The 24,522-nt window shown below is 33.2% G+C and overlaps 4 protein-coding genes and 1 long non-coding RNA gene across 5 annotated transcripts; 2 read left to right on the top strand and 3 right to left on the bottom strand.

The window, feature by feature from the left end:
• Positions 1 to 4,791: 4,791 nt before the first annotated feature.
• On the top strand, positions 4,792 to 7,359 carry LOC135849611 (enhancer of split mgamma protein-like). Its single transcript, XM_065370085.1, has 2 exons — positions 4,792 to 5,164; positions 6,009 to 7,359. The coding sequence occupies exons 1-2, from the start codon at positions 5,105 to 5,107 to the stop codon at positions 6,642 to 6,644; spliced, it is 696 nt and encodes a 231-aa protein (XP_065226157.1). The 5' UTR covers positions 4,792 to 5,104; the 3' UTR covers positions 6,645 to 7,359.
• Positions 7,360 to 12,321: 4,962 nt separating this feature from the next.
• LOC135849615 (dentin sialophosphoprotein) lies at positions 12,322 to 15,195 on the top strand. Its single transcript, XM_065370095.1, has 3 exons — positions 12,322 to 12,611; positions 12,780 to 14,115; positions 14,196 to 15,195. Exons 1-3 carry the CDS (start codon positions 12,607 to 12,609, stop codon positions 14,430 to 14,432), a joined length of 1,578 nt encoding a protein of 525 aa, XP_065226167.1. The 5' UTR covers positions 12,322 to 12,606; the 3' UTR covers positions 14,433 to 15,195.
• LOC135849617 (thioredoxin, mitochondrial-like) lies at positions 14,513 to 15,244 on the bottom strand. The gene is made up of 3 exons (XM_065370097.1): positions 15,015 to 15,244; positions 14,809 to 14,932; positions 14,513 to 14,734 (listed from the first exon to the last, which is right to left on the bottom strand). The coding sequence occupies exons 1-3, from the start codon at positions 15,242 to 15,244 to the stop codon at positions 14,618 to 14,620; spliced, it is 471 nt and encodes a 156-aa protein (XP_065226169.1). The 3' UTR covers positions 14,513 to 14,617.
• Positions 15,245 to 17,943: 2,699 nt separating this feature from the next.
• Positions 17,944 to 19,231, bottom strand: LOC135849618 (uncharacterized). Its single transcript, XR_010559597.1, has 3 exons — positions 18,909 to 19,231; positions 18,686 to 18,738; positions 17,944 to 18,173 (listed from the first exon to the last, which is right to left on the bottom strand). It is a non-coding gene; the product is annotated as an uncharacterized LOC135849618 (long non-coding RNA).
• Positions 19,232 to 22,296: 3,065 nt separating this feature from the next.
• On the bottom strand, positions 22,297 to 24,515 carry LOC135849616 (uncharacterized). The gene is made up of 3 exons (XM_065370096.1): positions 23,977 to 24,515; positions 23,265 to 23,394; positions 22,297 to 23,143 (listed from the first exon to the last, which is right to left on the bottom strand). Exons 1-3 carry the CDS (start codon positions 24,387 to 24,389, stop codon positions 22,994 to 22,996), a joined length of 693 nt encoding a protein of 230 aa, XP_065226168.1. The 5' UTR covers positions 24,390 to 24,515; the 3' UTR covers positions 22,297 to 22,993.
• Between the last annotated feature and the right edge of the window lie 7 nt (positions 24,516 to 24,522).

The raw sequence follows: 24,522 nt of genomic DNA, 5'->3' as shown, positions 1-24,522 counted from the left end.
ATAGGGAGAGTGTTATTGGATAATTAATTGATCCTTCTCCGGTTGGTTTTTAATTTTTCTTTTTTCAATTTTTTTTTATCAATGTGTTGAAAAAAATGTGTGAAGCTGTGAAAGTTGTCTACTTATGTCTTTTGAATAAATAAATTATGAAAATTGAAAGCAAATCATAAAACTTTCTTTTTCTACATTTGTCAAACCCGTCAAGTTTCAAATTTCATGCATTTGACAAACTCGCCCAATTGTGAATTTGAAACCAACCTATAATCTAAATAAATTTCTTCATTTTACCGAACCAAACCCAAACAACTTTAAAGTTCAAATTAATTCTTACCTAAATTTTAATTTGACAATCCGAATCATTTTTTACTGTAAACGAAAGGGACCAAAGCTACGAGTAATTTACGTTTTTACTTTCTCCATTGTCCATTTTTGAAAAATTCAATGCATCAAGTTAACCAATTATAATTTATAAACTTAAACTTTTGGGCTTTTGTTTTTAGGATGTTTATAATTGCAGGATTACAGGCATCGTAGCGGGTCACTTTTAAAGTGACTTTCTCACTTTTTTCACGAAAAGTCACTTTTGGTTACTTTTTTCATCATTCAATTTTTATAAAAATCGTTTTTTATCCAAATTATATATTTTTTTACTCAGTTTCAATCAATTTTCGAAAGCTTTTGCCCTCGCTTCGCTCGGGGTTGTTTTCTTTTCTTTTTCAAAATCAATATGGAAATTTGTTTTTTTTTTTAAGTCAAGTTTGCAAGTCAAAAAATAAATTTCTCACAAAAAAACATTGTTTTTTATGCATCTCGAAATACAAATTTTCACAAAAAAACATCATTTAAATTATAAAGTTTTAAAAGTAAAAAAATGAACTAGGTACCTACTCGTTTTCATATTTTAAAAAAAACGGATTTTTCTGTGGGGATTTCTTATTGAACGTTTTTTACTTTTGTTTTTCGATTTTTTGCTCTTCTGACCGCTGGAATAAAAAAAAAAATGGTCACTTTCTTGGTTGTACTTTTTTCACTGATGAAAGTCACATTTTTTTAGAAAAATTTGGTCACGATGCCTGCTGGATTATTACACCTATATGAAAAGAGAGGTTTAGATTTCGTTTATTAGGCAGGTGTTTTTTAGAAGGGTTATGAATTTTTGAATTTCAGAAAGGTTGTCAGGGATGGTCGTTGAGTTTGAACTTGAAACCAAACCTAATCTCAATTTCTGCATTCGCTAAACCAATCCTATTTCAAAATTTGAACCAAATGACCTGACAATTTGAAAATTTTTCCAATAATTAGAAATTTAATTATTTGATGAAAATTTCTACATTCGCCAAACTGGTCAACATTCAAGATTTAAAGTTTAAACTAGATCAATTTATAAATTGCAGCATTTTTGAAAATGTGAAATTATGTGCATTATGCACTTTTTCAAAAAATATTCAATACTTATTTATACCTACTTTGAAGGTACTTACACATAGCTTATTTTTTATTGATTTATTTCGAAACTACTCTTTTTTAATTCGATTAAAATATTTTTTTATTCCGTTCCAAAAGTTAAATTGGAGATGAAAATTTTATACCTATGTATACTTATTTTCAAATATCATTTAAAGAATTTTTTGGTTCATTTCATAATGCAAGGAGTAAGTAAAAATTTCAAATTGACCAACTGAAAAAAGATTGAATAATTTTATAGCAATTCGTGATGCTGTAAATTCCTGCAACGTTTTTCATTCTGGTAACATTGGAGTCCAACGTTTTTTAATTATTCATTTTTAAAGAAAATCACACTCGTGTTTCTCAAAAATTTCAAGTAAATCGGTACACAAATGAAGTCGTGATTCGCGGTCAAAAAACTGGGCTTCCCTTTGTACAAAAGATTTGAATCTGGCCTATTTTTCGCGAAAAAAAAAAATCGAAATTCATGTAAATTCGTGTAAAAGGCTGAAATTCAGTTTGTAGCCCATTTCTGACCTTTTGAGTAGATTTGTAACGGTTTCGAACTGTCGTTTTGGGGCCTCCAGCAGCTGATTTTCGTATTCTGCAGTGTTGGAAAAAAACGAATGAAAATGGAATTCATCTCCATGTGAACTCGCGGATTTACCATCTTTGTGACCTTTCGATCGATTTAGGCTTAGGCACACATTTTCAAAATCTATTTGTGTCGGTTCCAATCCAAACATTTCATTCAGCGATTATTTGTGAAAAAAATAAACAATTCATCGTTCGCGAAAAACGAAAAAAAAACTGAAATTTTTTTTGTACCTAATTTCTTACTCCCTTTCCGAATGGAGTCGAGTGAACTGATTACAACGTAAACGACGCATTTTTCAATTTTTTTCAACAATAATCACCGCGGAAAATTTTGGAGGTTAACCGGTTCAAAAGAAAACAAAAAATGAGTACCTAATTGAAATTTTCGGTGATGGTATAATTTGGGATCCTGTTTCGATTCCTTTTTGTCCAGATCTAATTTTTTTGTGTCGGTCAGTATGCTAACCTCCAAGGAAACCACCCCTTTACCCCTTTCAAAGTCCTCTCTCTAAAAATGTGAAAAACCAAATTGATTTATATTTTGCAAATTACAAAATGGCATTTTACCTAGTATACATTCGATCCACCAATTGCTAACACGATACACCAAAAAGCACAGACAAGTGGAAAATTTTCAAAAATGAGTTTAGGCTCGAATTATTAAATTCACACTAAGGGTGGAAAAATGTACTTGGTCCATTTTTAGATTTTGAAAAAAGTGGTGAAAATGGCCTTTAACATATTGAGGAGGGGAGAAAAATGAGCCGAGACCAAATCTGAGGCACAAGGAAAGAAATTTCAACATCGTCGACTATTTTACAGGGTATCTAACAGGTAGTGCAAGTAGTGAAAGTAGTGAAAAAGTAGTGATTTTTCAAATGTGTAGTGAAAGTAGTGAAAAAGTAGTGAATTTTGTTAAAAAGGTAGTGAAAAAATGAAAAAATTCAAATTCGTCCTTTTTTCGCGATTTTTTTTTTCGTAGAAAAGTGCTCATTTGTCGACTTTTTTAGAGTTTGAATTACACATTTTTGAGAGCTTTTGCCCTCGCTTCGTTCGGGCTATTTTCTCTTTTTCAACCTGCGGGAAAGTTAATGCTCTCTGTATGATGAAAATTTTTTTTTCACTTCTCGAGAGATGAATTTAAGAATTTTTGAAAACTTTTGACCTCGCTTCGCTCTGGCTTGTTCGCTTTTTTTTCAATTTTAAATTTTTTATAAAAAAATCATTTGAATTTCAAAATTTTGAAGCAAAGTACCCCAATAAACTTTTTATAATTAACTAACTCAGAATTTCCGAAAAATTCATATCAAAAATCTCTGAAAAATTGAAGCTATCCCACCAATTTTGAAAAATGCGGAGATTAGAAAAGTCGAATCCTTCCATTAATATTGACCTTGTTCTACTTTTCGAATTATAAATTTTCCGAAGCTTTTGCCCTCGCGAAATACTGATTTTTAGAGTTTTTGCCCGAACCCGTTTGTTTCTCCTTTCCGCAATTAAAAGGAGAAATCATTGAAACTAGCCGTTTTATTCGAAATATTGTTATCTAAGTATATTTTCCCCCCAAATGTCGTTCAAATTTTCCTTTAAATTTTTGCACATTTTTAAAAAATTTGTTACGTTAAAAAATGATTTTATTCGCCCAATTACATTACATGAGCTTGAACCTTTAAAGTGAAAATAAAATCAAAAATTGAAATGATGAAATTATATTTTTGACATCCACTTTTTTGAAAAAAAAATCTTGGGATGTTTAAAGACATGTAAAATCTTGCCTCCCCCGGCTCCCTTTTCTTATAAAATCTCTAGTGTTAAAAAAATTTCCTGCTGAAGTCCTAATTTTTTAATCTGAAATTTTGTCAAGGCACCTTGTCTTATAACGTATGTAATGAGAGCTCATTTGTATTGTTTTTTTATGAAAATAATTTTGATTGAAATAAAAAAATGCTTTGTCTACAAATTTTCTTCCAATTTCAATTTTTTTGTGTATGTGTGGGGGGGGGGTCGAGTGGATAGCATTCTGAAAATTTGGTTGAAAAAAGGTAGTGAAAAAAGTAGTGATTTTTTCAACAAAAAAAATCCGTTAGATATACCATGTTTTAGAATACGAAAATTTTTCATTAGGTACCTACTTATGTCATATAATACTTACTTAATCAATTTTGATCGATTTCGAGTTGTTACAAAACACTAATTTTTCGATTTTTTGCTTGATTTTTTTCACGAAAATAGTGACTTTTCAACTCGTAACTGGCGTATCTCTTCAATTTTTTTCCTACTCTATACCTCGAGTTGTATTTGTGGGATGTTATGTTATACATATTTCCAGTCATTATCATTACTTCGATGAAATTCAAATTCACTATACAAAGTTGGATCATTCTATGTAATACAGTGATACATATTTAAAGCGCCATAACACAAAAATTTGAAAAAATGACTCGTCTGGTTGTTTTCTTCCCATGTACCTCTACCTACTCTTCATGTCTAATGGGTCGTAGGGTCGAAGGCGGTTCGAGGCGCGGTGCCGAGGTGGCACGTGGTCCATGAAACGCGTGTCGCCAGCTGCTGCCGGCTTCTGTGGGAACGCCGGACTCACTCAGGTTCTCACGATCCGATACTCTTTATCACTCACCTAATCGTAAATCCTCCGTACAAAAACGTACACCTGAGCCGGTCTCCTGCCTTCCCCTTCTCGCTGGCACGCCGCATACCGCTATCATTATAAAACCCCTATTAACCATCGGAATCTTACTCATTCTGTTATTGCATTCGTACCGAGCGTTTGTGCTCAAGTCTCTTGCTCTCGCTTTATATTATTTTTCTCGTTTTACGTGTTGTTATTTTTTTGAATTTTCACCAATTTCGAGTGATAATTTTGCTAATATTTTTCATCGCTGTTTAGTGCATCATTTGAATTACATTCGTTTTATTTTTCGTACATTTTGTATCATTTTATTGTGTTTGTGCGTGATCGATTACATTGTCGAGTTTATTATTCTTCGAATTTCTTCGTAATTATTCAGTATACTCTGTACCAGTCAATTTACCTGCAATAATTATGTCTGCTGTCGATGTTGAACAATTGCAACCAGTCTCCAGAACTTACCAATATAGGAAGGTTAGTATCGTTATTTTCTTACACATTTTTTAAACGTTTGTTTTGTGTTTTTTTCTTAATATTACGAGTATTACGTGTTCGCGAATTTTTTAAATCAATTTTTTTACTTTATTTATTGTGAATTTCATTTTGGTGTATTTTTATGTCGCTTTTAAACACTGAAACTGGTTCAGGATGTTTTCATTTTCCCATTTACAATTTTTTTAAATGTTCGAAATTGGCAAAAATCATTCAAATGACGATATGATTATTCTAAAAAGGTACATTTTTGGTCACATTTGAATTTAAATCGCATTTAGAGGCCTAATTTTGAAAGAAGTGCAGATAATGGTTATTTTTGAGGTTAAAATTTTTTCAAAAAATACATCAAAATCCCAAAATGTGCGATTGGAATGTTACTACTAGGGAAACATTTTTTCTGAATTAAAACAGGATCCTAAAATACACCACCTAATCAAATTTTAGGTGCTGAAATTCATTTCTCAATTTTTACGAAAATTTATAATTTTTAATTTGGCCAATTTTCTTTGAAAAAAAAAATTAAAATTTGATCAAATTGACGTCAAAATTTGAAACTTGGTTGACATCCTATTCTCCACCTCCAGAGTAGATCATTCGTGGCTTTGAGCTGTTCTGGGGCATCTAGCAGATCTTCAAGTTCTCCAGTTTTCAAAAAAAAAAAAAAAAAAAAAAATACCATAAATAGGATCAAAATGAAATTCACTCCTTATAAACTCGAATTTACTACACTTGTGACCGTTTTTCAAAAATAATGTGCCTAATACGAATTATTACGAACAGCGAATTAATCGAAATCGTTTTTTTCTCCTTTGATTTTATCCAGGTGATGAAACCTATGCTGGAAAGAAAACGCAGAGCACGTATCAATCGCTGCCTAGACGAACTGAAAGAATTCCTCTTATCAACTCTGCAAGCCGAAGGCGAAAACGTCAACAAATTGGAAAAAGCCGATATCCTGGAATTCACGGTACAACATTTGCGCAAACTTCGCCGCCAAAACCGCCTCATCAACAGTCCGGCCACCACTACAGATGCCGATGCCGCCGACAGATTCCGAGCCGGATTCACGCATTGCGCCTCCGAATTATCCAGTTGTCTGGCTTCGACACCCGGAGTTGATGTAAATTTGGGCACGAAATTAATGACTCATTTAGGTCATCGTTTAAACGAAATGGAAAAAACCACACCGCTCTCCCTCAACGTTCATGTCACCTCAGCTGATAGATACTCGCCGGCTCCCAGTTCGCCTTCTAGTATTTCTTCGACTGAATCGTACACTATGCCTTTGACGCCGATTTCGATGACCTCATCGGGCCGAAATCACTGCTCTGGAAACAGATCGCCTTACCCTTACCATCCGGAAATGTATTCGCAATCGCAATTCCTGCCAACAGTCGTGGATATGCGTACCACCAATAATACTACGTCGACGATGCCGATGGTCTGGAGACCGTGGTAAATTCCCTCATGATGCTCCTGTCCTGTGGTCTTTTTACCCATATTTCCTTACCAAAATACCTTTGTCTTTCATTTTTTGTTCTCGCAACGAATGAGCGAAAATAATCCATTTCTGTTTTCCGCAATTTCGTCGGACTGTTTCGCTTCGTTTGATTCTTAGTTCTTTCACGAATTAGCTACGATATGGTTAATCATCCCGTGGAAATCGTTCTCACTTTTATGATCTTCATTTTTATAAGTTAATTTTGTATCCTTCTGCGACGTACGAGTATATTTATTAGTAATTTGAGGTTTTAAGTTTTGTATGTAGGTAATGTTGTTACAATATGTGTAATTTATTTTTGAAATTCTTATAATTCGTTGCTATTTTTTTTTTTTTTTTTTAAATCGTGATTTAGATATTCTCATAGTTGTGCATTTAAAAATCTAAAAATCGCATCAAAAATGACGAAAACTCGTGTTCTACTCGTACGGTACATATGACTGATGTAATGTGTTTTTCTCAATAATTGATAAGTTAGTTGGTATTTGTTAGGTCTTTCTGTGTTTGTGATATTTTATTAGTAAGTATAGGGTACGTTTTGTCAAATTTCTCCAATGATCTCGCATTTCTGCATTTTTTTTTATTTTTCATTTCTTAGCGTAAGATGTAGGTAATGATTATCTACAACGTTCACTCTATGATAGTAAAAATAAATACTATTTTCGTTTCTTAATTTGTTGTCGTCTTTTACTTATGTAGCCCAACTTTGGGTAAATAATCAAAATACATATGTAAGTACTTGAATGGATGAAATCAAAAATTTCGATTTGGCCAAACTATTGTTTTAAATTTTACGAACAAATTTTGTGATAACGAAGTATTCAACATTTTGAGTAGTTTTGAAGATATTCGACAGTTTTTGGTAGAAACAAAATAATTGTTGAGATCTCACGAGTGAGTTTTGTTATGATAAAATATTCGAAATTTTGAGTTATTTTTAGTCATTTCAAAGTTATTTTGACAATTTTGACAGAGCCAAAATAATCTTCGAGTATTTTTTTAACAATTTTTGCAAATAAAAATGTCATCGCAAAATAATGGAATGAGCAAATTGAAGTTTTTTTTTTGCAACAATCAAGTAAGTAGAGTTTTACAAAAATTTTCTACACTTTTTTTTTTAGTTTTGAGGCAAATTTTACAAACATTATACTTATGTAGGGGTTTTGTGATTGTGAACACTAGAAGAAGGAAGAAAATAAAATGAGACCATGCTTTTTTGTTGGACACCAAGTGTGATAAAAATAGAAACAAAATTTTATTTGAAAAAAAGAGGAAAACTTAATTAGATAGCACAATATTAATAAGTAACATTTTTATTATTTATTATTATTTTTTAGAACTAATGAATACTTATGCAACTCAATACCTTATTCTGAATTTCTGAAACAAAGGAATGCATAGAAAAAACTTTGAAATGAAATCGTTGCATACAAATAAAAATCTAATGTCATAGCATCGAAATACCACATAAAATAAAATGAACGAAGAATTAAGGAGCATCGATGATCGTAATAATCTAATAATATTAAAGGCAATATTTTCTTGTATTAGAGTGAGAGAGAGAATATACGAGTAGAAAGAGTGAGATAGAACATACACGTGCGTTTTGTGCATGTTTCTTTTTTAGCAGGGTTACCATTTGCTGTTTGGCTGGTTTCATATGCCTACAAACAAATAAAAGATTGAATATTATCCGTTTTTAATGGTTTTTCCTTCATTTGTATGTACGGTAAGGGTGTAAGCTACCTTCAAACTATAGATGAATAACAATTTGCCTACCCTTTCATATTTAGGAGTTTCCCGTATAACGACGATGATGCGGATTTTGATGTAAATGTAGACATATTGTGTTTTTTGCGAGAAAAATTCTGCCTCTATGAGTAGAGGAGAGAAAATTCTGGTACTACGCGGAATAAGTAGGGGAAGCCTGGTTCTTTCATCACGATTTTTTTCAGAATTTTCAATCATATTAGTGGGGGTAAAATTGACAAAAGAAAACTTTGAACCATCACATCTCCGGATTGAACGGTTCAACACAAAAATTGTTTTCGCCAAAATGTTTTTTTTTTTTTTTTTTTTTTACAAGTATGTACTCTATTTTTGTGCCAGAAACATTGAAGGCTCTTGAACTACTCGCTGGTTTTCACAACTTTGAGCTTTAAGTACTCCCGAATGGTAAACGTTGGCGCTTTGGGTGAAAATCCATTTTGAAAAGATAAAGTTTTTGAGCATTTTTGGTACTCTAAAACACCTATATGCGTGCAGCCGCATCTTTTGTTCATTTTAATAAGTTGCAAAATGCATAGTTGAACTTTTTATTTCAATTTGTGGGTAAGTAGTGGATAGGTACCTAATGTTTTTTTCTTTCGGAAAAAAATAAAAATCGTTGGCATCAATTTTCAAAAATCATTCGTCATATTTTCAGCCATTTTCAAAGTTTTTCTTCCTTTTATGGCTGTTTTCAATTGTTTTAATAAACAATAGATACTATTACATACCTACTTAGTTTTCCTTTTTTTATTTCATTTTATTTTATTTCTCTTTTGACGCAGGTGCTTATTTATTAATTTTTTCTTTCAATTGTTTACAGGTCCAGAAGTTATTCAGTTATTGCGTTAAAACTTTGAGACAAATGAATCTTAGCGGATTAGAGTACGAACCTTCGAAATTTCAATTGGATTTCTTTACGAGTTTGAAACTGAATATGAACAATATTATCATAATGATTTCAGGTAAGAAAAAAAATGGATATTTTTGAAGGCAGTTCTGTTTATTGAGAATCTTCCTACACGTTTGAAGGAGATCAATTTTCATACAATTTTGATTTTGATACTTGCTTTCTTAATTTTTTTCATTTAAATTTTTTATGCGTTTATTTTTTTAAAAAAACATTTGCTGAAGTCTTCTGGCCATTCATTTAACTTTTCGTAATTTTTCACAAATCTCTTTTCGACATTTGGATCTTGATTTTAAAAATTTCAGGACGTTAGCACCGCTTCTTCCTCCCCTTTCCGCTCACCCTCATAATTTTGCGAATGGGATTAAATTTTATCTATGTAAATCAACCGACAAGTGCCTCATCTCACCTACGACGATAGAAGTACGTTTCAATAATTTTAATTTACGAATGTCGGTTATTCCATGATAATCGAGAATCGAAGATAATCGATCGTATCCAAACGTAGCTACTCAATTTCGAGTGAATTGCTTTGAAAAATCGCTCTGGACAACTATTAATATACTTTTACCTACGGTCGAGTATTGAACAAGTGTCACAGAAGTTGTCTACACTAGAGGCGCAGAAATTATTCGAAATGTGGATTTTTTTTACAGATGGGAATAATCGTCGATTGATGTAAATGAAATTTTAGATTTCATTAGGAACGTTGATATGTAAGTATGTGGACCTCTCACACATACAATTAACTCTATTGAATTCTTCGTACCGAGAAACTCCCATTTTGACCCTTCGTATGGTCAATTTGACCTTAAAAGTGGCCGAATAATGGTATTATTAATTAATAATTATGAACGTTCAAAAAAATTGAGACAAAATTTTTAGGATGGCGTTAACTCAGCGAATGTTTCCTTTAGAGGTAGAAAATAACCTCTCCATTAAATTCCTCGTATCGGTAAACCCCTATTTTGACCCCTCCTACGATCCATTTAGCTTTTAAAACGATGAAATTAAACATGCCTGCGAAAATATGGGTATGCAACTCATAAAACATGGTGGAAAACTCGAGATATTAATTTGGACGATTCGAATTATTGGCTACCTAGTACCTACTTATTTTCAATCATTCTTGAGGTCTGAAAAATTACGAAATTATAGATGACGTTCGCGTCAAAATTCTAAAAAAAAGGTGTATTTTGAAGGTGTCTATATCCAGCACAATTCCTTGGAAGATATTTACAACACCGAACTCATCATAGGTAGTACCTATACCTAGAATGTAGGGCTATGTTTAGTCGCTCATTTTTTTACTGAGAGTGAGAAGTTATGTCTCTTTGCATTGCAATCCTCACTAGGCATGTTCGTGTCTCTACATACAATGTATAGCAAAATAAGTCACCAAGGGTAGAGTTGGTGCACTTTCTTGTCTTTATACAGCACGGAGTTTTTTGTACGAGTAATTAGAGTTGCATAACTGGTACTTCTGCAGGAGTTTTTCAGTTTTTGATATTTCCGATTCGTTTTTTGTTATGTAAGTTGTATATCAAATTTTTTACAAGAGCTAAAGAGAAAAAGCCCAAATTGAGCATGCGTTTTTTTTTTGAGGCGCCAAATTCATTTTTGAGGTTATTTTTATCAATATGTAGGTACTCAAAAGCAGTTCCTCACAGAGAGTATCGTATAGTCGGGGACCCCGCTTAAGGATCTATTGCACCCCCCCCCGGTCGATCCTCTGGGACAACTTTTTTCTTAAAGGGGGAGTCCTAAGGAACATTTCTAGCCCTTGAACTAAAAAAAAAGTGACCCTACCTATAAAAAAGTCGCCATTTTGTGAGTAGGGCCACTTTATTTTAGTACAAGGGCTAGAAATGTTCCTTAGGACTCCTCCTTTAAGAAAAAAGTTGTCCCAGAGGATCGACGGGGGGGGGGTGCAATAAATCCTTAAGCGGGCTCCCCGACTAAGTAGGGAAACTCAATGAGATGTAGGGACGTGTGAGTTATCAAAATACACGTTTTTGAGTGCGCTGACTGTTGAGCACGAATTTGAGATTATTTTTGCGAAAACCATCAAAAAGACTTCTCGAAGGGGGGGGGGGGAGGTGCAGAATTTCAAAATGAGTTTTACATCAATCCTGTGACATATCAAAATATGTTTTTAAGTCCACTATAAGCCCGAATTTGATGTTACGTTTGCGAAAAACCCGAATAGGCTTGTGGGAAAGAGATGCAACAATTCAAAACGAGCTTTTACAAACCCCACAAAAACGAATCTGATGTTATTTTTGCAAAAAGAAACACACACACTGGACTACTGCCGGGAGGGGGAAATCAATATTAGTACAATATACATTTGAACAAATTATGAAATTACAGTAATTGGAAATTTAAAAAAAAAACGAAAAAACTAGGTATGAAATACCAATTTTAAGAGTAACAATTTTTCTATTTTGTTCGTTTCGAATATCATACATACTTATCACAAGACGAGATGTAAAATTGAGTATGACAATTAAAAAAGCATTGGTACCTAACAAAAAACTTATGATGAAATGATAATAGTACAAATAAAATAAATTGATCATCAATAATTCCTTTTTTTAAAGCCGGAAAAATACAACGTTGGAATGAGGATAAAATTTCTTTTCCTACGGTAGGTAGGTTTAAATTATTTTCAATAAATCAATTTTTTATCCATTTCTCCTGCATATTTTGCCAACGTAAGTGCAAAAATATTTGTTTAAAAATTATTGCAATTATTAGTTTCTGACATAAAGGAGAATTCGCGATCCTTCAATAAATAATAACTAATAAGGCGCAAAATGTTCTAATAATTTTGTTTATAACCTGAGTACCTAAATCAAAATTCAAATTTATAGAATTCATCTGCGCCTGAGAAGCAGAACGCGACTGCGCACCTCGTGTTTTCAGTCTAAAACACAAACTGAGCAACGCCGACGGGAGCGGTTGGGAATGGCTGGGATAGTTCACATGACCGAATCTGAGCTGCTCCTTTTGCGACTTTTAGACCCCTCTACGATGTACACAATCGAATGTAGAGCAAATGCGAATATTTTTCTGCGTAAATACTGCCATAAGTTTGGAACGCGATAATATTTTCATTTTTCGAGATATTCCAGAGTAATGTTGTTTTAATCTCGCCGTTTCATCGGTTTATTCCGTCTGTAAAATTATTTCCACTCAACACCTGGTATAGCTCGAAGAATACATCAATCGCTGATAGTGATGAGGTAAGCTTACCCTTTAGAGATTATTTTTAAACGCATTGCGATCATTTATTCTAACAATGTTCGTAGATTCTTCGGTATTTTGATTTCATTTCACATCTTATCGCTGGTATTTTCAAAAATGAATGTGCCCCGAACTCATCTTTCGACGTTCTGTTTTTTTTTTCACAGCTTCCTTGTAGCTACGATGAAATTATCCGAACAGCTAGATAGTACAGAAACACGTACGAAGAAAAGGAAACGAGAATCAGTATCCATAGGCGATAGATCGGATCAAAATGTAGACGATTTAAATACCAGATCTCCATCAAAAAGAACCAAACAAACTGCTGCCGAACAAGATGTTTCTAAGGTCTCACCAGGTGATAAGAATCAGCCTAAAGATAACAATACTTCTAGATTGCAGTCGCCGTGCGATTCCACTAAAAAGAAAATCAACGAAACGTCACCAGATATTAAATCTGTGAAGAGAAACCTTACCGAATTGATCGGTAGTTGCGACGACGGAAATTCCACTATTCTAAATACTCCATCCGAACCCTGCGACCAGAGAATATCTCCGAAGAAAAAAAAGAAAAAGAAAAAGAGCGAAAGTATTGAAGAAAGCGATATTCTTTCAAGTAACAAATCTCTCAACTTTCCTGCCAGTACGTCGGCAAATGATGACGAAAAAATTGACACCGTCGATACTAAAAATGACACTTTACAATCCGAACTTAGTTCGCCTAAAAAGAATAAGAAACAAAAAAAAATTGATAAAATTAGTAACGAAAATTTAAACGAATCTAAATCAACGTCGAGTAATAAATCTACAGATTCTACTGATAATGTTCCTGATTCACGTTCTGATATTAGTAACGTTACCGAAGACTCCTGCAAACCGATCGAATCTTCTTTAAGAACATCTCCTAGAAAAGCTAAGAAGAATAAAATCGACGAAAACGTCAACGAATCCGAATCAACACCGAGTACTGATTCTGCGAATACTACAAATGCTGATCTTCCTTCACATCCTGTATCCGACGATGCCGGCGAGATTACTAAATCTCCAGAAAAAATATCTCATAAAAAAAGTAAAAAGAAGAAAAACAAAATTGATAAAAATTCCAACGTCTCGAAAGAAATAGTATTCGCCGAGCCTTCGGAAAATACCTTGCCTGGATCGGATTCATCGGCGATACCTTTAAAATCATGTTTAAAGAAGAAGAAACGTAAAACGAAGAAAAAGAAAAATCAATCGGGCCAACAAAGCAGCGAGAACAGCTTCGATAACGATAAGAAATTAGCAAACCGATCTGTAAGTTTTGATAATAACGTCAAGATCGAATTGATCGAGAACTGTCTCTCGAAACCAGTCATCGAAAAGACACCAGCTACGCCAGCCAATGCTCGTAAGAAAGTCAAAGCTTCGTCTTATTTAAAATGTTGGAAAGAAGATAGACAGAATTGGAAATTCGAGAAACTTACTCAACTATGGTTAATAAAAAACATGCTGCAAGAAGATATGGTGAGTTTTACAGGTGTTTACACTTTAATTCCATCGATATTCCAGCAACGATGATATTAAATTACTTCGTTTGTTTTCAGGTTCCTGGCGAAGAGTTCGAGTATTTTCAAGAATATCTCGTAGATTTAAAAGGTGCTGCTCGAAAACTAGTAATTGATTTGTGCAATAAAGTAATATCGTTCATGGAGCAGAAACAGATCGAAGAAGAGAAAATGGAGCAGAAACCGGCGGAGGAGGAGAATAAAGAACTACAAACCGCCTATACCAGAGCTCGAGCAGTTCAACAACTTATCCCAGAAATGCAAGATAAACAATAAGATGGTTCTTTTTTTTTATAATATAATTTTTTTGTAATATAAAGTTATTCGTTATTTACAGACAATCGACCAACCCATCGTTGAAAAACTAAACAAATCGAGCAATTTTATTCGTGTAGGTAAATTAAGTAAATCACATCGTAATCTTATATATTGGCAACTTGATACTGGTGTTGGTGAAAGTTTTAATCGTCGGTGTGTTTTTTAACGAATGCGAGCAGTTTATCTTCGTCTTGCTGACCGACCATTTTTTCTTTCAATTTACCATCTTTAAAAGCAGCTACGACTGGAATGGCTTCGACCTGAAATGGGTTATGGTTTAGAGTAAAGAATCAAACGAATATTTCGGTGACCGAAGGAGAAAATAAATAATTACTTCGTAATCGAAAGCGACATCGGTACAATGATCAACGTTCACTCTAGCGATCTTAATTTTTCCATTTAGCGAATCGACAGCTTTTTCAAGTCTGGGAGCGAGTATTTTGCAAGGTTTACACCATCTGAAACAGTACGTCTCGTGGTAATTTATCGCTGAATAATCTAAATGAAAAGATAAGATAATACGAAATGAAAAATACTAACGGTGCGTGAAACTGAACGATGATAGCGCTCTTGCTTTTCAAAACCCTTTCTTGAAAATCTTCTGGATCTTGAACTTCGAAAGAATTACTAACGAGAGAACGAACAGCCGGTTTCGCGATCGCTTGAGCTAAATTACTTTGCAGAGGATTCGTTCTGACGAGGTTTCGAACTATTGCGAGAGCCATTATCACCAAAATACAGACTCCTTGGTTGAATTTTTTATGATACATATGATACAATTTTGCAGGTAATTAGATCAGGTAAGCAAAGGTCAAAGTTGACCAGGTAGGTGTTCGATTGTGGTGATTTTTTGAGCTTTTTTAACACGAGATTTTTGATGGCGTTTCATTCAGAAAATTCAAACAACGTAACACGACACTAACACCAGTCGACACTTGATAATTCACATGACTGAAGGTGAGTGAAAGATAGGGCTAATATGGTATGTGAAAATGAGATCGATCAACGTAAACGATTAAATTAAATTAGAAATGATACAACATCTATAAACTAAGAGAGGTTGTCTCATAAACTAGACGTTAAAGTACACTAGTTTTTTTTTCCGGTGCAAAAACTCGGAAGTCATCGGGTACAGTCGGAAATACTTCGTTCGACTTGTTCTATTTTTCTAGTGTGATAACTGATAACTCAAACTCTGTTCTGCTTTATAAAGATGAAAAGAAATTATATAACATTCCATTACGTACTACATTTCCATAATATTAATCGTTAGATGGTTCAATTATCATCACTTCAAGGTAGTTTTTTAATAAAGTTAAGCCCGACAGTGGTGATACTTATCGTTCACCAACTGTACATACTCCACAAAACATAATATCATATCACATAAGTACGCAAATTTGGATTATATGAGTTGAAAAACAATTGTTGAAAGCTCGGAAATACGTAATAATCTACTTAATTCAACTTGTTTACTGTGTTTTCATATTTTCATTCTCAGTTCGCGGTGATTATGTCAATAATCTTCGCATCTACAGTGACAGTGGTTTTTCAATCAACATCAACTATCGAGTAAGTTCATATGAACATCATTAGTATGCTTTAGTTGTGGAAAAATACTTGACATCAAAAATTTGAATTTGAAAAACCAGTGTCAGGGAAGATCATCATTGATAAAAATAATAAAATCATCGCACCTTACGAATTACGATGAAATGATAAATACAAGTTGAACGAAGTACCTCCGACAATACCCGACGGCTTCCGAGTTTTTGCACCGGAAAAAAAAACTAGTGCACTTTAACGTCTAGTGTCTCAAAACCCGTATTCGGCGTTGGCGCCTGGGAACAGTCCCAATACCACCTATAGTAAAAGGCCTGAGCGCTGTTTTGTGACGTCATCGCTACTTGGTAGTACTTACGTATCTAACATATCATAATACACTATAGAATTGAATGAAAAATGCACTCAAACGAATTAAATCCTGCGAAAATTTTATTTTTCATATTTTATCTACATGAATAATGAATTTATGATCATGTAGGAATGATTTTAATGAAAAATAATGAAGAAATTAGGTTATAAACAACACTGTTTTTCAACATTAAAGATGAAAGTTATACATAAACTTGACAAAATTATACCTTTTGGCGGATAATACAACACTCACTGGTGAAATATAATTAAATAATCGTCGAATCTTGTCAAAATCCCACTAAAATCATCTAATTGGTTTGAGATGTTGATGGTTTCTTGATTCTTGATTAGATAACCTTATCCATCCATTGTAGTTGGATGGTTGTATTCACAATGCAGATTTAAAACGCATTTTAGATTATATGGTTCACTATTCATTTCACTGCGATGTTATTCCAGTAAAACACAGGCACTAGTACACATCAGTTTTCATTTTTATTCACTTCACAAGATATCTACACATCCGAATCACACAATGTCACAACACAAACAGATCGCGAAAAATTCACTTTTGTACAAAAATAAAGTAATCCAACACCACCAGTAGTTGAAAACAACAATATCTCATCACTACACCACATTTTAGAACGAATATTAATTAAAATGTCATCATTTTAATAACGTTTTTAACGAAAGTTTTACTCTATTTCACGAACTCGCCATTTAAATGTACGTTAAAATTCAAATGGTAAACACAATCGAGCCATCTACTAGTGGTGACGTCAGAAGGTGATAACGATTCAGCGCTCAGGCCTTTTACTATAGGTGGTATTGACAGTCCCCGCTTTTCCGCACCGCGGCGCGTGACGTCACTGGAGGAAGCCAACTTCTTACTGAAGCGGTAATAGCCCATATTTCGTGGTTTTTTCGATTTTTTGGACAAACAAAGGGGTTTGGGTAAAATTTTTATAGAACTTAATTTCAAGATATTCAAATTTTCTATCGATTGGTGTAAAAATTATTGAATTTCGTGGAATAATGACGATTTTACGAGCATTTTCATTCGTGAAGTTTCACCAAGTGTCCAATTTAAATTGAAATTAATCGAAATTTTCAGTGAACACCTACGTATTTTAAAAATCCAAAATGTTCAGAATTTTGTGCTCTTTAATACGGTCTATCATTAAAAGCCCTAGCTTCAAACAATAAAAAGTTTTCAAAGTTTGAAGAAGTAAAAACATGATGTGCACTATAGACATTTGGATTGGAATCAAAAATGCACAAAATTTTCAGTGGATACACTAGTATTTTAAAAATTAATAATGTCCATAATTTTATTCTCTGTAGCGTGGTTTTTCATTCGAAAACTAAGCAATTACCGTTCAAAAGTTGCTACTTCAAGGTTCAAAATGTTCAAATTATTATACACACAGCTAATGAAAAAAAAAGAGAATCTCAGCGATCTTTTTAGTTTTTTTCTCTCGAAAAACGCAATTCATCTGTTAGAAAAATCCTATAGAATGAGATTATGATTAATAATTAAATAGTTCATTTCAATATTCATCCATTTATTAGCAAAAATCAGGAATTCAAATACAGAAATAAAGATACTTTTACAAAAACACAGGAAATACAAAAAGTTGAACGAAAAATAAATATTAATAACCAACGAATCACTGAACTCTGAAGAAAGGAAAAAGGATATGATATTGATTGATGATATTATATTTCTGTATCTATTAATTAGTCTTTTATTTGCATACGTTGATACTGCCGATCACACTGAAACAAAGCAAAAAAACATCATCAGGTTTAGAATATTTATTTAGTGTTGTTCAAGATAATATCAAATAAATCACATCACGAAAATGCATTTTCATCTTTTACTGAAATATTATGAAAATCCGTCACCACTTTCTACAAAACTACATACGGAATTGTACCAATAATTACGGAAAAACACAGATCTAAGTTTTCACAGATTTCCCAAAGATGAGACATTAAGCAAAATTTGGATCCAGAAATGTAATTAATTAGATAAAAATCAATTTAGAATCAAATAAGCAGTAATAAAAATGCAATGTGAATCATGATAGTGTCATTACAACCAAGCCCCGAGCCCGTTCAATTTTATTCTAGCACGAATATGTTCAGCTCATTTAGTAGAGACAGATTTTGAACATGACTTGAAAAGTGAGCTGCAAAAACTTAATAAAATTGTCTTAATTGTCCATCCAAAAGAGAGCTAAAAAGAGATGCTGTGTTATCAGTCAACTTACACAGCTTACACTTACCCAAAGAAACTCCCGCATCTTCAGCAGCAGTTCAGCAGAACGAACGAATGGAACTGAAACGAAAGAAAAGTAAGAAAACAGCTCAGTTAACAATTTACATCACGTTCAATAATAATAATTTGAAGCAGAAAATATCCAATGAAAAAATCAGATCTCAATCTTATAAACAACTGCTCGGAATGTTACTTTATGAATATAATTAAGCCAAATTGATGTTACGTACCGAATAGAATGTTTCTTCTTCTGCTTCAATTCATTTCTTCTTCGATTAAATACATTAATTAATTAAATGCAACGGATTTTTGAAAAAATGATTCGTAAAAATTTAATCAACACCGCTTAACTCCATTATCACAGTGCAAAATTATGTAAACAAACAATACCTACTTATTTTCTTTCCTCCAGTGACGTCACACGAGTCGATGGGCGATTGAAAAATTTTTTACCTATCTTCTAAAATGAGACAACCTCTCTTAGTTTATAGATGTTGGAAATGATATACGTATTAGTGATGATGACTCAAGAGTAATCACAAATTTCTACGCATTCTTCGGTTATTATCTGGGCAGTTACCTACTTTCAAGTTTCATTCAAAGCTCAGTAGATAACCTACACTACCTACATCTTTGATCGATTGCATGTTGGTCAAGTTACCTATCAAAGATCTATTCATCATAATTATATCAGTCAGCATAGTTACATTATACAAAATCATAGCTTTTGACATCTTCTGAGGTTCTGACCCTTAGTTATGAAACTCTGAAGTCTGATATCATTGAAAGGGGCAAAAATTAGGAATTAAGAAATAATAAATAAACATCTTCTTTGGGTAAAAAAGGTAGAGAGGAGCAGAGTTCGAACGTTTCAACTTTTAACAACACGATGTTTAAAAGAATTACAGTTTTCGTATTTTAATTTTAAAAAAATTGATGAAAATCGAAATTTTTTTGAACAAAATATTTTTCCTTAGCCTTTAGAAGAAACTGAAGAAAGGGAAGTATTTCTGACTATCATAACGTAATTTTTGCGTAATCACTTATCGCCTATAGGCCTAAAATTGTAATTTTATCAGGAAAGTAGGTACTTTTATAGGTATTCGAGTTCGTCTGTGTACTATGTATCCATTCCAATCATAGAATTAATTATCAGAATTCCGAAATAGGTATACGGATTTAGATTATCGAACAGATTGAAGTTGATTTCACTTTTCCTTCCTGTAAAATATGGTCATATTTATTTTCATCGGGCTGGAGGTTACAGAATTGCTCAAAATGGTAAAATTCATATTCCGAGGGGTCAGTTTTAGATAAGAACCAATCATGATTTGTGGGAGAGGAGAGGTTATGGGAGGGCACCCATTCTCAGTACAATAAAGTGAGATTTTTAAAAATAATTTCTTCAAAATCATACCTAATTTTATTCACAGAGCAGCTCTTCCTCAGAAGAGCTTTTTGGTTATGTTTTACGTAGAAACATTCCGTCAAGTAGGTACAAACAGGTATCAAAATTTAAAAATCATGAAAAAATTTTCAACAGTAGGATTATTTCATTTTAATTCATTACGAAAATCGGCAATGTATACCTAACTGGGGTGCCCAAAAGTTAGTTCACGCCATCAAAAATCACATATAATTCAAGTACTGTGCCTCCTAAAGAAAAAATAATGACATTGATCTGATAGGAAATTGTATCCTCTACAATTTTCTTCACGGTCATTTTTCTCTAGAATGCACCGTTCGCCGGGAAAAATCAACTTTTATGTCAAAAAACGTGAATTTTAAAAAAAATTAAAAAAATTGGGGGGAAAAATTTAAAATTATTTCAGCAGTTAATTTCAGCTATTTTCAAAATTTCAACATGATTCCCATAATTTGATGAAATATAAATGATCTTTTCTCAAAAAAAAAACACGTCATTTTTTTTTTACAAAAATGCCAGACCCTGGGGGGGGGGTGCTACCAAAAATCAAAGGAGGAGTTGCGATAAGACCATTTTTTGGCCCCACCTAGTTTTCAACTCGACCACTCTAAAAATGTTGTAATAAATGTCCGAAATACGAATCTATAGTTAGTTAACCCAAAATGACCATTTTCTGGGCTCCAGTTAACCCAAAATGACCATTTTCTGGGCTCCCGCGGTTCCAAAAGTTTCGAATAAAAAAATGATTTAGGAACCACTGAGTATGATTTTCAAAAACTTTTTTAGCTTAAAATATCTTTTTGAATCCGATAAACGTTATGTGAGGTGATTTTCTTACTTTCGATCTTCGGGGGCAGAAATTGGGGGGTAGGGGGGTTCAATTTTTGAAAATTTTGGAACCACCATTTTGATCCTACCCCTTTGAACCCCGCTAAAAAGCTTTTCAAAGTTTATTAGTATCTGAAAGACCTCCATCTTACCGAATTTTGAGCTCAATAAAAATTTTCGCTGGTACTCAAAAATCCAATTTTCCAATTTTTCGTAATTTCGATATTTTGAGAACCCCTGAAAAACTAGACACCTGGGATTTGCGCCAAACGTAACGTTTTGAGGTATATATTCGATTATTTAGATGAAAAAGTTGAATTATGCTCCAATGTAGTATATTCGTAATTTTGAATTCTTTTTTTAGAGCCCCCCCCCCATTTTAGGCACCCCTAAAAAAGGCGTTTATGCATAGTTTTTCAAATAAATTTAAGAATTTACATTCGAAACACACTAGCAAGTGCTCGATAATTTTTCGAATGATTTTTCCAGTAACTTTCAAAATTGTGCTATTTTGGGTCAAATTCTGAGGTTTAACTCTTCGAAAAGACGTTAAAATCACGTTTTCACGATTTCTACATACTTAGTAAAAAAAAATTGATTTTGGTAGCTCCTTCTCAATGGCCCCGGATGGACCTGAGGGAAAAAGGACCTCAGATTCGTGTTTCTCGACCCAAAAAACCTACATTTTGACATATCACTCGATTTTTTTTTCATTTTTACAAAATTTGATTTTGGTAGCACCTCCCCAAAGGGTTTGGGAGAAAAAAGGACCTCAGATTCGTGTTTCTCGACCCGAAAAACCTATATTTTGACATCACTCGAGTTTTTTTTTCATTTTTACAAAATTTGATTTTGGTAGCACCCCCCCCCCAAGGGTCTGCCGTTTTTGTAAAAAAAAAATTGACGTGTTTTTTTTTGAAAAACTCATTTATATTTCATCAAATTACAGGAATCATGTTGAAAAAAGCTTAAATTAACTGCTGAAATAATTTTAAATTTTTTCCCCCAATTTTTTTTATTTTTTTTTAAATTCACGTTTTTTGACATAAAAGTTGATTTTTCCGGCGAACGGTGCATCCTAGAGAAAAATTACCATGACTAAAATTGTAGAGGATAAAATTTCCCATCAGATCAATGTCATTAATTTTTCTTTAGGAGGCTTAGTTCTTGAATTATATGTGATTTTTGATGGCGTCAACTGACTTTTGGGCGTCCTTGTATATTTGTCAATCTTGGAATTTCGACATGAATAATTATCAGGTATTTATTACTTAACTCATCATTTCTCATACCTACCTAACTGAAAAAGTTGAGTAAGTATCATCAATTTTAAATAGATAAACTAAACGTAAGTATACATGAGATAAAATTGAACACCGTAAACACGTTTATACATATATACCTGAGGGTATAGATATTGAATACCTACTTATCATATTTATCTTACAAATTAATGTTTCTTATAACGCTTTAAATCTATTCCTCATTCATGATACACTGTATAGCAACCACTCATTCAGATTTTTTATTTTTAATAATTTTAATACCTACCTAAGTACCTACATCATTTTAAGCTGTAGGCTCGACACTCTTAACATTTATTTACGGATCACAAAAAATGAAAAAACTTGACATTTTTTGTTACACGAGCTTTTGATTTATAATTAAAAACAAAAAAATTAAAAAGATTGAGTACAAAAAATAAATTATGAAAAAGTTCTCGAGTTCGAAAAAAAAATGCAAAAATAGATATCAGCACTTTCTGCAGAATTAGCTAGCTAGACAAATAGCTCATCAAGTTATCAGTCATCATAAAATTATAGCTAAAATGATCTGCAAATGATTTGGATAAGCCCACCTGCTGTGAGCTAAGCTAGGTATATATAGCCTAGGTATATACAATATAGCCGTTAAAACAAAACAACGGGTAAATAAATTGAAGATTTTTCTTAAATTAAGTAAATAAACTCTTGTCATCGTTGTGTACTGATGTTCAATCACACAATCAACTCGATCAATCCTTGCTTTGGTTGTCATCGTATATGGTGGGCAAATGATGGGCTATTTAGGCTTCGGCGCTGGCTTCCTTTCAACAAACTTATCAACTTGTTTATTAACAAAGGCTTTAACTTCTTTCTCATCATGTGCTCCTATCATTTTATCAACTATTTTACCATCCTTGTAAGAAGCAACAATCGGAATACTAAAAACCTACAAAGAAGTGCAAGATTAAAATAGATCCCCACAAACGCAAATTGAACTCAAAAGCCAGTAGCCAGTCCAGAGTAAATTTTAAAAAGCCCAATAGAGATATGAAAAGATGGTTACTTACTCCTTGTGACACGGCAACATTATGTAATTCCTTCGGCACTATATTTACTCTGGCTAATGTAATTTTATCATCATGCGGATTGACGGCTTTTGCTAGATTTGGGCCAAGCGAGTTACAGGGCGCACACCACCTGAAAATTGATGTATTTTGTGTAAATAAATAAGATCTGAACTCTGAACTAGGTAGCTAGGTGTAGGTGCAACTCAGTGCAAGTACCAGTAGTACCGTAGTACGACTATACATACGAATAACAATACTGAGTAGACCAATTTGTTGTTATTTTATTTTTCAACAACGAATTTATCTGAATCGAGATCAATTTCCTTTCACTTACTTAAAGCACAATTTTCATCCCAATCTACCAATCCAATTGCACATTTATGTACAAGTACAAGTACAACTGCACAAGTTCAAAGTTACCTATTTTCCTCTTTCTCTAGTTCAGTTTTAAGTCAAATGTTGTTGCTTTTTACTTTTTTTTGTAGGTAGGTAACTAGGTACCCACTTACCACTTACTCCTTTAGAATTTAGTAACGAATAATCAAAATTTGTCTGCTCAGTACAATTAGATTGGAATTTGGAACGTGTAGGGTAGGTAAGTTGGTAAGTACGAGTACCTAACGAGGGGAAATAATTTCAATCTGAGTTCTACTTATGACTTAATAAGTAAGTATAAATTGAAGATTATAAAAATAATGTAGGTATTACTAACGGCGCATGAAACTGGGTGATTACAGGTTTTTTCCCACTTGCACCTAAAACGCGATCATCAAATTGTTTTTTATTTTGAATATTAACAATATTCGGACCTTCGATAGGTTTTGGATCCACTGGATGTGGTTTAGGCACCAGAGGTGATTTAGGCGCTGGAGGAGGTTTAAGCTTTGGGGGTGGTTCCATCAGTGGAAGTGGTTTAAGCACTGCAGATTGTTTATTAAGCCCTGTAAGTGGTTTAAGCACTGGACCTGAAGGTGGTTTAGGCGCCGGACCTGGAGGTGGTTTAGGTGCCGGTGGTGGTGGTGGAGGAGACGCCGGATTGACGACTTGAACTAAATTCTGTAGAAGGACAACCAAAATCAAAGTGCAAAAACATAACTTCGCATTAAATTTAAATTCACACTGCATAATTTCCAAAACTTCACCACTCAACTGCACGCTTCAACACGAATTAACATTTCAGCAGGAGACGAGTCGAGTAAATGGTCCCATTTTGAAAAGGAAATGGAAAAAGAAACGTTAGTTTTCCTATGAATTTTCC

This window comes from Planococcus citri, chromosome 1 (assembly GCF_950023065.1).
Source record: "Planococcus citri chromosome 1, ihPlaCitr1.1, whole genome shotgun sequence".
Lineage (NCBI taxonomy): Eukaryota > Metazoa > Arthropoda > Insecta > Hemiptera > Pseudococcidae > Planococcus > Planococcus citri.
This window is presented reverse-complemented; position numbering and strand designations above follow the sequence as displayed.